At 39.9% G+C, this 16,760-nt stretch overlaps 1 protein-coding gene across 7 annotated transcripts in view; it reads left to right on the plus strand.

Moving 5' to 3' along the window:
• ARHGAP24 (Rho GTPase activating protein 24) overlaps positions 1–16,760 on the plus strand; it is a 1,313,999-nt gene that overhangs the window by 1,208,034 nt on the left and 89,205 nt on the right. The window contains exon 1 of one of the 7 annotated variants that reach the window (XM_073637125.1): positions 12,014–12,827. The exons of 5 other annotated variants lie outside the window; for them this stretch is intronic. In XM_073637125.1, the coding sequence (XP_073493226.1) occupies positions 12,713–12,827 (115 nt within the window). In that variant the 5' untranslated portion in view covers positions 12,014–12,712. Of the gene's footprint in view, positions 1–12,013; positions 12,828–16,760 lie in introns of those variants that run through there. One more of the 7 variants, XM_073637127.1, reaches the window with a different exon arrangement.

Consider the following 16,760-nt stretch of genomic DNA (forward strand, 5'->3'; position numbering starts at 1 on the left):
ACACCATCAGATGACATGGCTCCCCAAACCATCACTGATTGTGGAAACTTCACACTAGATCTCCAGCAGCTTGGATTGTGGCCTCTCCACTCTTCCTCCAGACTCTGGGACCTTGATTTCCCAATGAAAATTGAAACTCTGGGACCTTGTGGAGTGTGTCAATGACTGCCTTCTGGACATCTGTCAAGTCAGTAGTCTTCCCCATGATTGTGAAGCATACTGAAACAGACTAAGGGACCTTTTTAAAGGCTTAGAAAGCTTTTGCATGGTTTTTTTTGTTAATTATTTTAATTTACTGAGATAATGGCTTTTCATTGGCTGTAAGCCATATTCATCAACATTAACAGAAATAAACACTTGAAATAGATCACTGTGTTTGTAATAACTCCAATGACCCAATTTGTTTTGGTCATAGTATGTAGATACTGCGTTAAACAAGCAAACCTTAATTTTGTCTTGAGTGAAAGAAACCCTAGTTGTGGCTCTGACAAGGCCTCTCACCTACCATTTATAGTCCTGCTGTCTTCTTATGTGGTTGAAGAACATGTGTGTCCCTTCTTGGCCAGGTGCAATGCCTTCCTTTGCTCACTCTATAACTATGTCACAGGTAGTATACACTGCTACCAATGTGTGTTTTTTACATTTCCAGAAGCATAATCTGAAACATGGCTCCTTATCTACTTGGACCATTTATAATATTAATACCTTCTTATTCTGAAAAGGTGTCATTTGGGACATTTGGGTGCACAGCTTCTGTACCCATTGTACTGTAATTCTGTCCTGCAGTTTATATTACAAGTGAAGTCATGACATGCTTGCAGTGTTACAGAAAGGTAGCTCTTTTCTATGCAGGATCGGCAATGGTTCAGATGGGAGTTTTCATTTCCAGCTCCTTCTGCATGTTTTGACAAGGATGGATAGATGCAAATGCTTACATAGGGATCATTGATCACTGTACAGTCAGACAGGTGACAAACTCCCCTGTTCCTACTCTGTCATTAGCTTATGTAAATTTATAAATGCACCAGCACTTTATTAGTCCACAGAGATCAATGATCTCTATGTGAATATCCATTTGTCTGCCAAGCCTCTTCCAGACTATGGCATGATAACTGCAAGGGCTTCCAAGCTGGAGTATTTTGCTATTAACATTTAACAAACACGAGCCTGCATGATGCCAATCTTTCAGAATAGCTCCTGGGTATTATGTGCATCATGTTCTTCTTTCTCTTTGTTATTTTCAGCCATGGAATTGTAATACAATGCATATATCTATAACGGTACCACGTATACATTCACGTTTCTACAATGCCTCTCTCATTACTATCATTATTACCTAAAGGTATATAGTTCACCTTGTTGTCTAAACATACTCAAGGCATGCAGTGTAAATGGAGGGCCCCAAGTACCGTTGCTAGGCTTTCTTTCACCCAGGGCAAGATTTGATATGCTGCTCTGGCACTAGCTTTAAATACTTTTGTCAAGGATATGTGGCTTGTTGGTGCCTCCTGGCACTCACCACCTGGGCACTTGCTACTGTGGATATAAAAAGTCTGCACATCTCTGTTATTATGCCTTTTTATGTAAAAAAAAATCATACTAAGAAGAAGAATTTCAGAAGTTTTTCCACCATTAATGTCACCCATAAACTGTACAATTTATAAACGAACTGAAATCTTTTTGGGTGGAAAAAAATAAAGGACTAAAATAATGTGGTTGGATAAATATGCATATCTTTAAAGTAATACTTTGTTGAAGTTTTTATGACAGCCTTCAGTCTTTTTGGGTAAGAGTTTATCAGCATGGCACATCTAGAATTGGCAATCTTTGTCCACTCTTCATTGCAGTGGTGCTCCAAATCTGTCAGATTGTGTGGACATCTCCAGAGTACAGCACCCTCTTCAGTTGCCCCACAGAATTGCAATTGAATATAGGTCAGGGCTCTGGCAGGGCTATTGAAAAACTTTGCTTTTCTTCTGGTGAAGCCATTCTCTTGTTGTAGGATTATTATGCTGAAAGGTGAAATTCCTCTTCATCTTCAGCTTTTTAGCCAAATCCTGAAGGTTTTGATGCAAAATTTACTGATATTTGGAATCGTTAATAATTCCCTCCACCCTGATTAAAGCAACAGTTCCAGCTTCTGAAAAGCAGCCCCAAAGCATAATGCTACCTCTATCATGCTTCACTGTGGGTATGGTGTTCTTTTCATAATGCACAGAGTTTTCTTTGCACCATACATACTTTTTGGAATTATGGCCAAAAAGTTCAACCATAATCTTATCAGACCATAACACATTTCCCACATGGTTTTGACAAACTTGATGTAGGTTTTGACAAAAACATAGCTGAGTTTGGATGTTTTTCTTTGTAAGAAAAGGCTTTCGCCTGGTAATCCTACCCCATAAGCCAGACATATGAAGAATATTGGAGATTGCTGTCACATGCAGTACAGAAACAGTACATGGTATTATAAACAAGAAGGATCTCAGGTCTATAAATGTCATGATTAGTGAAGAAAACTTAACATGATATATACAGTACAGACCAAAAGTTTGGACACACCTTCTCATTTAAAGATTTTTCTGTATTTTCATGACTTTGAAAATTGTACATTCACACTGAAGGCATCAAAACTATGAATTAACACATGTGGAATTATATACTTAACAAAAAAGTGTGAAACAACTGAAAATATGTCTTATATTCTAGGTTCTTCAAAGTAGCCACCTTTTGCTTTGATGACTGCTTTGCACACTCTTGGCATTCTCTTGATGAGCTTCAAGAGGTAGTCACCGGAAATGGTCTTCCAACAATCTTGAAGGAGTTCCCAGAGATGCTTAGCACTTGTTGGCCCTTTTGCCTTCACTCTGTGGTCCAGCTCCCCCCAAACCATCTCGATTGGGTTCAAGTCTGGTGACTGTGGAGGCCAGGTCATCTGGCGTAGCACCCCATCACTCTCCTTCTTGACACTTCTTATCCTCCACTCTGCCTTCTGAAATTTTTATCTACTGTGAAAAAGCAGCTCAGCACAGCAGAGATGGACTCCAGGTGTCATGTGACACAGCCCATTATGCTCTATGGAGAGGGGAGGGGGAGGAGGCTTTACGAACTGGTAAGAGAACAGACAGAGGCAGACAGTAAAACATTGTGCAGAGCTCAGTAACAAGTGGTTCAGATCAATACAGCTCAGCTCTGCTGTATAATGTCCTCCATGCTACTGCAGCTTTTGTCTGTGAGCTAAAAAGTGAATGAAGAGCAGGAACCCCCCTTGTTTGTGCTGTGCTGTGTATGGGAGAGATCACTGCAGCTGGTCCCCCCCCCCCCCAGTTACCAGTGGATTGCAAGTAAGAGCATGAGCATGGAGAGAGGAAAACTGGTGAGAATGCAGGATACAAGTCATATAATGGCCAGAAATGGTGTTATTCCTCATGTACAAACAGGACACATTATTCTGAAAAGTTACTTGAAAGCACAGTTACCCTCTCAATTTATTTCTCATTGGTTTTGTACAAATTATGGGTGAAATTAAAGATGGAAAAAGTTCTGAAATTATTCTTCGTGGTATGATTTTTTAACATTTGTTTAATTTCAATGGCACAGAAGGAATTGGAAACACTTCTGTAGATTTTGGATGTCCATATCATGTTATGGATACAATGCTCATTATTCACAATACCTGTGCTAGAGAACCAGGGATTAATTTATGATGGTGATTATTTTTCTGGCTACATAATATAAATGCTATTTATTATGGTATTAATGTATGACAGTACTGAACATAAAATACATAATGACAGCATCTCCATTTTCACATGTATTTTGACAGATACAGTATTTCTTTTCTATTTTTTCCTCACTATGCAAGAATTCGTCTGTCTTCTTCTTTTTCCTCAATCTCAACATTGACAAAATTGAGTTATCATCTGTCGGCGTCTCTATAGGCACACATACAGTAAATCATTTGGACTGGGCCTCACAGGATGAACAGTCAAGCAATTTCCAATATCTGTCAGTTCTTCTCCTGGCTGTCTATCACCCGGCATATAGAACTCAAATTCACACAATGGCACACAAACATACAAGCCTCATGAAATCGTGGATACCATGATATCAGACAAAAGTAAAATGAGAGCAAATACTGAAAAAAATTGATTTATTCACCCAAGCCTCAGAAATATACTACTTATGCTTCTACATAGAGCCATTTTCAAGCTTTGATGCTCTCTTCTTTTTTCTGATATCCCAGTGATTTGAGTCTACCCTGTGTAAGCTCACATCCACCTGTGAAGGATTCCCTATAGTGCTGCTCCCCTCCTTTTTATCTCGTACACCTTAGTCTTTATATGTTATTCACCATCTTAGTAAATTCTAGATACCACACAAACTTAAACTTAGTTCTGTTTGAAGGCCCATAACGCATTAATGTTGGCCAAATGCACTATTTCCAACCGGACTGGCTGACCAGTTGATGCATGTGAAGTGCTCCCGATTTCCCCCCAACGTGTCATGGGGAGTGGGATAATCAGCCTTTAATTTCAATGATCCTTTTGATCTCTCTGGCAATGGATTTGTGTCTCCCTATTAAAAAAGCATGCATGATTGAACAAACTGAGTATTTGTGTGGGGTGGGTTGGGATGAGTAGCTATCGGACAAATGAGGATTTGCCCAACAGTTATTGAAGATGTAGGATCACTTTCAGTCCTACTGTCCTACTTGCTGTTTCCTTAACCTTTACTTCCACACCAATTATGAGTATAGCTTGTGCAACCCTTAATTTTTGTCTCTATCCTCAGTACCTCTTAGGCTAATAAACTACATTCTGAGACATCACAGAAAAATAGCGGCTATACTTGCAATACCATGTCCAGACACAAATGCACAAATAGGGTGCAGCAGGTCCCCCATGTTATAGGCGGGGGCAGCAAAGGTGCAAAATACCAATAAAACAACCACTTACCAACCCACCAAACATCTGTTGGGTGGCTGTATAGTATTCTAATTGCACACAGGTCTGCATAGGGTGTCATTCATGGGGACAATTGACTGCCATTTACAGTTATATGAAAAAGTTTGGGCACCCCTATTAATCTTAAGCTTAATGTTTTCTAAAAATTGGTGTTTTTGCAACAGCTATTTCAGTTTGATATATCTAATAACTGTTGGACACAGTAATGTTTCTGCCTTGAAATGAGGTTTATTGTACTAACAGAAAATGTGCAATCTGCATTCAAACAAAATTTGACAGGTGCATAAGTATGGGCACCCTTATCATTTTCTTGTTTTAAATACTCCTACCTACTTTTTACTGACTTACTAAAGCACTTTTTTGGTTTTGTAACCTCATTGAGCTTTGAACTTCATAGCCAGGTGTATGCAATCATGAGAAAAGCTACTTAAAGTGGCCACTTGCAATTTGTTCTCCTGTTTGAATCTCCTCTGAAGAGTGGCATCATGGGCTCCTCAAAACAACTGTCAAATGATCTGAAAACAAAGATTATTCAACATAGTTGTTCAGGGGAAGGATACAAAAAACTGTCTCAGAGATTTAACCTGTCAGTTTCCTCTGTAAGGAGCATAGTAAGGAAATGGAAGAACACAGGGACAGTTCTTGTTAAGGCCAGAAGTGGCAGGCCAAGAAAAACATCAGAAAGGCAGAGAAGAAGAATGGTGAGATCAGTCAAGGACAATCCTCAGACCACCTCCAGAGAGCTGCAGCATCAACTTGCTGCAGATGGTGTCACTGTGCATCGGTCAACTATACAACGCACTTTGCACAAGGAGAAGCTGTATGGGAGAGTGATGCGAAAGAAGCCGCTTCTGCAAGCACGCCACAAACAGAGTCGGCTGAGGTATGCAAAAGCACATTTGGAGAAGCCAATTTATTTTTGGAAGAAGATCCTGTGGACTGATGAAACCAAGATTGAGTTGTTTGGTCATACAAAAAGGCGTTATGCATGGCGGCAAAAAAACACAGCATTCCAAGAAAAACACTTGCTACCCACAGTAAAATTTGGTGGAGGTTCCATCATGCTTTGGGGCTGTATGGCCAATGCCGGCACCGGGAATCTTGTTAAAGTTGAGGGAGGCATGGATTCCACTCAGTATCAGCAGATTCTTGACAATAATGTTCAAGAATCAGTGATAAAGTTGAAGTTACGCAGGGGATAGATCTTTCAGCAAGACAATGATCCAAAACACCGCTCCAAATCTACTAAGGCATTCATGTGGAGGAACAATTACAATGTTCTGGAATGGCCATTCCAGTCCCCAGACCTGAATATCATTGAACATCTGTGGGATCATTTGAAGAGGGCTGTCCATGCTCAGCGACCATCAAACTTAACTGAACTGGAATTGTTTTGTAAAGAGGAATGGTCAAAAATACCTTCATCCAGGATCCAGGAACTCATTAAAAGCTACAGGAAGCGACTAGAGGCTGTTATTTTTGCAAAAGGAGGATCTACTAAATATTAATGTCACTTTCTGGTGAGGTGCCCATACTTATGCACCTGTCAAATTTTGTTTGAATGCAGATTGCACATTTTCTGTTAGTACAATAAACCTCATTTCAAGGCAGAAACATTACTGTGTCCAACAGTTATTACATATATCAAACTGAAATAGCTGTTGCAAAAACACCAATTTTTAGAAAACATTAAGCTTAAGATTAACAGGGGTGCCCAAACTTTTTCATATAACTGTATATCTGCTACCTCTTACCTACCCATAAAACAATGTATCGGCACATTAAAATCCAATTTCTGATGACATTGAGGGTCAGTTTTGCAAGCACCATAAGGTTGTGGACAATCCCTAAGTCCTGCTATTAATTATATCTCATTCAGGCTGGGTTCTCTTCTATGCTTTATAAATCAGTATTAGTTATGAGTAGTTCTTATATACTCATAATGTCTACATAGTTCTATATTTTCTATATTTGTAGGCAACGGTTGATGACCCTGGTTTATTACTTCAGTTTACTTTGTGTACTTTGTATAGTAAATCCAACAGACCATAACTACCATATAATAGATAAATCTCGCATATGCTGTTTTTTTATTCTTTTCTACTGAGCATATATGGCTACATCTGTTTCGTGGACGACAGACGGTTTATTAGTGAACCAGTGTTTGGTCTATCACAGGGCCTGCCTCATCAGGCTTGCTATGTGAGCTGGCAGCCTTATTAATCATTAACTACATTATTAAATTAATGTTTGTTCATTCCTGCGGGGGGTGAAAACTTGTATCTACAATATGATTCCTTTTTTTCTTGTTACCTGAATAAACACCACTGCCAAAGTCACTTAGGACATTGCTTAGGACATTTCTAGGGTGTTTGCATACAAAGTGCCCTCATGCATTATTGAAGGATGGATCATTCTAAGCTGTAGAGAATTTATTATTTATTTATTATTGTAATATAAATGTACAATATTGTGTAAGGAAATTGATGTATCACATAGGGAGGAGCAGGTAATTCTGATCAGCTAAAGAGCTTCTCTAAACAATAGTGAGAATACACAGGAAAGACAATGATAAAGGATTATAGAAATTCTTACATGCTTATCTGTAAGTAGGAAACTATGAGGACATTGTGTTAAAGTCTAAAATTATATGAACAACAGATTCTGCAATAATGTACCTATACCTATAACAATGTTATAGTTATGTTATACTTTAAAACTATCTACAATCCACAATAAAACAAGACACAAACTACTATAGACAAAGACAAAGTCCACTATAAACAAATATAAAATTCACTATAGGCCAAGTCAAAGTCCACTACAGTATACAGAACAGCATAATCCACTATAGACCAAGAGACAGTCCACTATAGGCCAAGACACAGTCCATATAGACTAAGACAAAGTCCTCCATAGGCAAAGCAACAGTCCACTATAGACCAAGACACAGTCCACTATAGATCAAACCAAAGTCCACTGTACACCCCAGCATAGTCTACTATAGACCAAGACACAGTCCACTATAGGCCAAGACACAATTCACTATAGACTAAGACAAAGTCCACTATAGACCAAGCCAAAGTCCACTATACACCAAGACAAAGTCCTCCATAGACAAAGCAACAGTCACTATAGACCAAGACACAGTCTACAATAGATCAATACACAGTCAACTATAGGTAAAGACACAGTCCACTATAGGCCAAGACAAAGTCCACAAAAGACCAAGACACAGTGCACAATAGACCAATGCGCAGTCCACCATAAACCACGACAAAGTATATTATAAACCAAGACTGGTCTGCTATATGCCAAGACAGTTCCGCTATAGGCCAAGACACAGTCCACCATAGCCCAAGACATACTCATCAGATACGAAGACATCATAGTCCACTATAAACCCAAGACAAAGTCTACTATAAGGCTGTGTGCCCACTATGCGTTTTTTAAGCATTTCCACAGCGGCAATTCCGCTGCAGAAACGCTTAAAAAACGCTTGGTAGAAGGTCTGCCATGTTCCCCAATAACAATCCGCATGTGCTGTGCACATGCTGTGGAAATTTCCGCTGTGGATTATCATTGAGGAAAAATCCGCAGCACTACCAATTATTTTGAGGAATCGCAGCGTTTTCACCGCCATTGACTTGCTTTGGACCGCATGACATCCGCATCACTACATGTGTACATGCGGATATCATGCGGTTCAATTTTGCGGATGGTACCCGGGTTTGGAGAAGAGGAGACTCACCTCCAGACCCGGGTACCATAGTACCTGTAAAAAAATAATAAAATAAAAAATATACATTATACTCACCTTTTGATGGCCATCGGAGTCCTTATCCGATCCGTCCTGGCTTGCCGGCAGCTCACGATGGTCTAAAAGGACCTGCCATGACGTCATTTAGTCATGTGACGGGTCACACGACCGCTGACGTCGGCGGTCGCGTGACCCATCACATGACTAAATGACGTCATGGCAGGTCCTTTTAGACCACCGCGAGCTGCCGACAAGCCAGGACGAATCGGATAAGGACACCGGGGGCCATCAGACGGTAAGTATAATTTTTATTTTTTACCATTCTTTTAGGGTCACACTATATAAATCCATGCCGTTTGCATGGATTTATATAGTGTGACCAGGTAGTCAAGCACTTTCCAAGTGATGCTAAAATCGCTTGAAAAGCGCTTGACAAACCCGCATGCGGAAATGCATGTGAAAAACGCTTTACTTCCGCTTGTCCCTGGGAAGAAAAACGCATGTAAAATCCGCATGCGTATTTTCTGCCAGGGAGATGCAGAAACGCTCAGGAAAAATCTGGAGCATTTCTGCATCGTGGGCACATAGCCTAAAACAGGACACAGTCAACTATAGACCAATACAAAATCTGCTGTAGGTCATTAGAAAGTTGACTATCTGCTGTACTCCAAGATAGAGTTCAGCAAAATTCATATACTACAGCCCACTTTTTATGGACTTTGCCTCATATTTCAATGTTTGACTTGCACATCCACATCTGCAAAGTAAGGGCCAAGCTACTGTATATTGTAGAAATTTTTGGGGAGGTGTCTGGGCATTGCTACCCAAATTTGTATAGCTGGTATAAAGACTACAACACAATGTTACTGCCAGTAAACTCCAGACTGATTAGATGTTGGAATACCAGTATAATCTCTGGTGTACATTAACCAAATATTCTGCATGAATTTAATATTTTAGTTATTTTACTCTCTTGTATAGCACCATTAATTTCACAGCACTTTATAGACATCATTATCACTGTCCTTATTGGGGCTTACAATCTAAATTCCTTATGAGTAGGGCTTTGGAGAGTGGGAAGAAACCCACACAAACATTGGGAGATAATTCAAACTTCTTGTAGATATTGTGCTTGGTGGGATTTGAACCCAGGACCCCAATGCTGCAAAGCAAGAGTGCTAACCACTGAACCACCATGCTGCTCATTAATAGATTACTGAGAGATGAATGAAAACAAAAAACAAGACCCCTATAAAACCCGAGAGTAGGGAAATGTCGAAGCTTAACCAATTTTGTACCACTTTCAACTACAGACCTCTAATTCTTAAATGTTACTATGAATGTATACAAAACCTTGGAATACAGTGGGTACGGAAAGTATTCAGACCCCTTTAAAATTTTCACTTTTTGTTTCATTCCAGCCATTTGGTAAATTCTAAAAAGTTCATTTTTTTCTCATTAAAGTACAATCTGCACCCCATCTTGACTGAAAAAAAAACTGAAATGTAGAAATGTTTGCAAATGTATTAAAAAAGAAAAAACAAAATATCACATGGTCATAAGTATTCAGACCCTTCGCTCAGACATTCATATTTAAGTCACATGCTGTCCATTTCCTTGTGATCCCCCTTGAGATGGTTCTACTCCTTCATTGGAGTCCAGCTGTGTTTAATTAAACTGATAGGACTTGATTTGGAAAGGCACATACCTGTCTATATAAGACCTCACAGCTCACAGTGCATGTCAGACCTAATGAGAATCATGAGCTCAAAGGAACTGCCCAAGGACCTCAGAGACAGAATGGTGGCAAGGCACCGATCTGGCCAAGGTTACAAAAGAATTTCTGCATTACTCAAGGCTCTTAAGAGCACAGTGGCCTCCATAATCTTTAAATGGAAGAAGTTTGGGACCACCAGAAGTCTTCCTAGACCTGGCCGTCCAGCCAAACTGAGCAATCGTGGGAGAAGAGCCTTGGTGAGAGAGGTAAAGAAGAACCCCAAGATCACTGTGACTGAGCTCCAGAGATGCAGTAGGGAGATGGGGGAAAGTTTCACAAAGTCAACTATCACTGCAGCCCTCCACCAGTCGGGCCTTTATGGAAGAGTGGCCTGACGGAAGCCTCTCCTCAGTGCAAGCCCGCATAGAGTTTGCTCAAAACACATGAAGGACTCCCAGACTATGAGAAATAAGATTCTCTGGTCTGATGAGACAAAGATAGAACTTTTTGGTGATAATTCTAAGCGGTATGTGTGGAGAAAACCAGGCATTGCTCATCACCTGCCAAATACAATCCCAACAGTGAAACATGGTCGTGGCAGCATCATGCTATGGGGCTGTTTTTCAGCTGCAAGGACAGGATGACTGGTTGCAATTGAAGGAAACATGAATGCGGTCAAGTACAGAGATATCCTGGATGAAAACTTCTTCCAGAGTACTCTGGACCTCAGACTTGGCTGAAGGTTCACCTTCCAACAAGACAATGACCCTAAGCACACAGCTAAAATAACAAAGGAGTGGCTTCAAAACAACTCTGTGACCATTCTTGACTGGCCCAGCCAGAGCCCTGACCTAAACCCAATTGAGCACCTCTGGAGAGACCTGAAAATGGCTGTCCACCAATGTTCACCATCCAACCTGACGGAACTGGGGAGGATCTGCAAGGAAGAATGGCAGAGGATCCCCAAATCCAGGTGTGAAAAACTTGTTGCATCATTCCCAAGAAGACTCATGGCTGTACTAGCTCAAAAGGGTGCTTCTACTCAATACTGAGCAAAGGGTCTGAATACTTATGACCATGTGATATTTCAGTTTTTCTTTTTTAATAAACTTGCAAAAATTTCTACATTTCTGTTTTTTTTCAGTCAAGATGGGGTGCAGAGTGTACTTTAATGAGAAAGAAATGAACTTTTTAGAATTTACCAAATGGCTGCAATGAAACAAAGCGTGAAAAATTTAAAGGGGTCTGAATACTTTCCGTACCCACTGTATATAGCTCCATGATTCACAAGCAAATACCTTCATAAATGTTCTCTCCGCCTGAGTTTTCCACAGATATTTCTTTACTTTAATTTTAAATATTCACATTACTACACTTAAATATACAAGAAGTCTATTCCGGGATTTTACTTCAATGTGTTATCTAAACAGTAAAATTCTTGCTGAAAAGAAATCCGCAGGAGTATTGCCGATGAAATGAAAAGCAGAAGTAGAGGTTATTTGAAGAAGGAATGACGGAGGAGGACTGCACCTTTAATAATCACTAAGCTGTCACACGTGATGCCTGCTTGAAGTCAACTCAAAGTCAGAGCCTGGGATTTCATTGCTTCTGCTGCCTGGGATAGTTGTTTACTCCTTTACAACTTGCTGAAGCTCAGAACTGCACCTGCTGCATGCACAACGCCTGGGGCACAGGAAACCAATCAATACATTGGCCAACGGGCATTCTAAGGTACAGCTTCTGTTGTGCTAACTAGAAGAACGGAAAACTTTCCTGGGAAGTCACTTCATTGTCTTTCTTTCAGCAACACTGGGAATGAGCACAGATATCCAGCACATTTACTCACATAGATCTAGTAGTATTGTGGTGGCCACCTTTTCAGGATTGGCATTGTTCTATGTGGTTCTTCAAGAATCTGGATAAAGTTTAAATCGGTTTCTTATTTCTACTTATTTACTTAGCTTAGTTACTTTTTTATGTTCTTCATTTCTGTCAACCAGCCTTTTGGATGTTCTAGTTGACGGTGTGAAGTGATTGTTCATGAGCACCACCAGACATGTGATCAGAAGATGAGTCATTTTTCCTGAACCTTTTTTGTAACCTTTCAAGACTGACAGAAAGAATATGAAGTAAATACACAAGAAGGCAAACAATAACTAGACGATGACATTAAAGATGAAAATCCCTGGGCCAGGGAATGATTCAAAGGTTTTATCCAAATGCTGTTTGTAAAGGACATCAGTAGTACCCACACCAGCTGGCACTTGTATGATGCTGGAAGACCGAAATGCAGCGGCCACTTCATCTGCTTCCTTGTCTCCCACCTCATTCATTCCCAAAACAACTTACCGGAAAATTAAAAGGTGTTTTAGCTTCCGAAGAGGTACGTTCAGATGAGGTCTTAATAACCTCTATTCCAATCTATTAAAATGCATAACGGCAATATTCAGGGAGTAGAATTGTAAGTCATTTTATGTTTTGTAATAAGATGATGAAATAGGGTTAACTGCAGTCCCATGTAAAACTACATATAACAGTGGGATGTGATGAGCTGTGCTAAACTCGGCTTTGCCGCAATTTATGCGCAAAAATAATTGACAATTTGACAAAGCTCAATCTAAATATGGTGTGGGCTTGCGTGCATGTGTGCATGTTTTGGTATGTGTGTGCATATCTATGCATCTTTTGTTTGAGTGCATGTGTGTGTGTGCATACGTGTACATCTGTTGTGTGTGTTCATCTGTTATGTGTATGTGTGTGTGCTTTTATGTATTTGTGTGTATGTGTTTTGTGTGATTGTGTTTGTGTGGGTTTGCATATGTTTTTTATGTGTGTGTATGCATGCGTGTGTATGTGTGTGTATGTGTTTGTATATGTGTGACTCGTTTTGTTCAAGATTATTAGTGTGTTTGCTATATACACCCCTTTTTCACATGCAAAGCGCCATGGAATAAATGGTGCTATAATAATAAATCATAATAATAATGTGTGCCTGTGTTGCTTGTGCGTGTATGTGTGTGTGACTGTGTGTGTGCACGTGCGCACGTGTGTGTGTGTGTGTGTGGGAAACATTACTTGGATTTGCTTTCACCACTCTTTGTTGGTTGATTTGCATGGTTGGGACGTTCACAAACAAATCAGCTGGTTGTTTGGAAGCAGTGAACTCAAACAATAAGTCAAGCTGTCAGTGCTTTCTGAGCACTCTTTAAGACTTGTTTCGGGCTTGTTTGACATCTCACAGGTGGAGCTTTTAACTGTACACAGTAATGTAGTTCCAGAATTGCACTCAAAACCTTAAAATACCACGAAAAGTTCATATTATAACATACATTTCCATTTACAGTCTACAGTATCTGTAGCTAGAGCAACTACTAGACTATAGGAACTCCTACCTAGCCTGTAAAAGGGGGGTCTCTCATAACTTATGAAACCATTTGAAGCAGTATTTGGCAGCACTTTGATTTTATTATTATTATTTATTATTATAGCGCCATTTATTCCATGTCGCTTTACATGTGAAAAAGGGAGTATACATAGCAAAAAAAAATGACAATAATAATGAACAAAACGAGTCAGCGACTGGTACAGGAGGAGAGAGGAATCTGCCCGCGAGGGCTCACAATCTACAAGAGATTTGTATTATACTGTCTATATTTCTAGGCATAATATTATAAATATCTGCTCTCAGACCTCCAAATATTTTATGAGAATATTGCTGCTAATAATGAGACGAATTCCTATACATTTAACTAAATAATTGTAATAATTCCAATCTTATTTTAGATCATATACTGTGTTGTTTGCTTTTAAATAATTACTGACATTTTAACAAACTTTGCATAAATCAATAGTACAAAAAATCTAAGAAAATAAGAAACTTTGCGATAAATCTTATCAGAGAAATACGCTATCTCCACTTCCCCTCACCCATGATTCCTGAACTTATCTTTCAATCTAAAAACTTCTAAATCCATTTGCTGCCTATAAAAGTCTATAACAAGGGGGGAGGGAGGAGGAGAGAAGATCAGAGTGAGAGCACAGACACACACAGACACCTGTTGCTGCTTTCTAGTTAATGTTAGATTTCCCCCTAGAGCTGGATTCACAGCTGCACTTCTAAGTACTGATGTACAGTCATGGCCAAAGGTATTGAGAATGAGACAAATAGTAATTTTTCCAAAGTTTACTGCTTCATTTTTTGTAATGGCAATTTGCATATACTCCTGAATGTCAAAGAGTGATCAGCTTAACAGCAATTACTGTACTTGCAAAGTCAATGTTTACCCAGAAAATGAACTTTAACCCCCAAAACACATTTCAACATCATTGCAGTCCTGCCTTAAAAGGAGCAGCTAACATCGTTTTAGTGATTGATCCATTAACACAGGTGTGGGTGTTGATGAGGACAGGGCTGGCGATCAATCAGTCATGATTAAGTAAGAATGACATCACTGGACACTTTAAAAGGAGGCTGGTTCTTGGTATCATTGTTTCTCTTCAGTTAACCATGGTTATCTCTAAAGAAACACGTGCAGCCATCATTGCACTGCACAAAAATGGCCTAACAGGGAAGAGTATTGCAGCTACAAAGATTGCACCTCAGTCAACAATCTATCGCATCATCAAGAACTTCAAGGAGAGAGCTTCCATTGTTGTCAAAAAGGCTCCAGGGCGCCCAAGAAAGACCAGCAAGCGCCAGGACCGTATCTTAAAACTGTTTCAGCTGCGGGATCGGACTACCGACAGTACCGAGCTTGCTCAGGAATGGCAGCAGGCTGGTGTGAGTGCTTCTGCACGCACTGTGAGGCGGAGACTCTTTGAGCAAGGGCTGGTATCAAGGAGGGCAGCAAAGAAGCTACTTCTCTCCAGAAAAAACATCAGGGACCGACTGATATTCTGTAAAAGGTACAGGGAGTGGACTGCTGAGGACTGGGGCAAAGTCATTTTCTCTGATGAATCCCCTTTTCGATTGTTTGGGACATCTGGAAAACAGCTTATTCGGAGAAGAAGAGGTGAGCGCTACCACCAGTCTTGTCTCATGCCAACTGTAAAGCATCCTGAAACCATTCATGTGTGGGCTTGCTTCTCAGCCAAGGGAATCGGCTCAATCACAGTCTTGCCTAAAAACACAGCCGTGAATAAAGAATGGTACCAGAATGTCCTCCAAGAGCTACTTCTCCCAACCGTCCAAGAGCAGTTTGGCGCCCAACAATGCCTTTTCCAGCATGATGGAGCACCTTGCCATAAAGCAAAGGTGATAACTAAATGGCTCATGGAACAAAACATAGAGATTTTGGGTCCATGGCCTGGAAATCCCATTGAGAACTTGTGGTCAATCATCAAGAGACGGGTGGACAAACAAAAACCAACAAATTCTGGCAAAATGCAAGCATTGATTATGCAAGAATGGACTGCTATCAGTCAGGATTTGGTCCAAAAGTTGATTGAGAGCATGCCAGGGAGAATTACAGAGGTCTTGAAGAAGAAGGGGCAACACTGCAAATATTGACTTGCTGCATTAACTCAATCTAACTGTCAATATAACCTATTGGTACTCATAATATGATTGCAATTATATTTCTGTATGTGATATAAACATCAGACAAACACTAATAAAAACCAGAGGCCAGCAGATCATGTGAAAATATAATTTTGGTGTCATTCTCAAAACTTTTGGCCATGACTGTATAAAGTCCTCCATGCTGCTGAGGTTGTGCTCATGTCTCTGTACGCTGTGTATGGAAGACATCATAGCAGCTAGTCTCAGCCTTCTATCCCAGAGACAACTGACATTCAGAAATAAATCTTGCCAAATGTAAAACATGAATAATGAAGTTATTTAATGGCCAGCATAACTGTTATTCCTGAAGTACATACACAACAGCTTATTCTGAAATGTGACCTCAAATGACGTGTACTGTATGCTTTAACTCTTGTAGTTACTGGAGCCACCATTCCTCTTGTAAATTTTGGTTACATTTATGAATAAATTAAATTTATTTTCTGGGAATCAAAAACTTTAACCCCCTTCACGCCATGGCAATTTTCGTTTTCGTTTTTTCCTCCCATTCTTCCAAGAGCCATAACTATTATATTTTTCTGTCAGTATAGCCGTGTGAGGGCTTGTTTTTTGCTGGATGAGTTCTACTTTTGAATGATACCATTCATTCTACCACGTTGTGTATTGGAAAACAGAAAAAAAATTCCAAGTGCATTGAAATTGCAAAAAAGTGCAAGATCACACCTGTTTTTTTTTTTTTTTATTCACCATGTTCACTATATGGTAGAACTGACCAGGTAATATGATTCTCCAGGC

The sequence above is a fragment of the Phyllobates terribilis genome, unplaced genomic scaffold (genome assembly GCF_046119375.1).
Source record: "Phyllobates terribilis strain yellow unplaced genomic scaffold, ASM4611937v1 Scaffold_1__5_contigs__length_1240528914, whole genome shotgun sequence".
NCBI classification, from domain to species: domain Eukaryota; kingdom Metazoa; phylum Chordata; class Amphibia; order Anura; family Dendrobatidae; genus Phyllobates; species Phyllobates terribilis.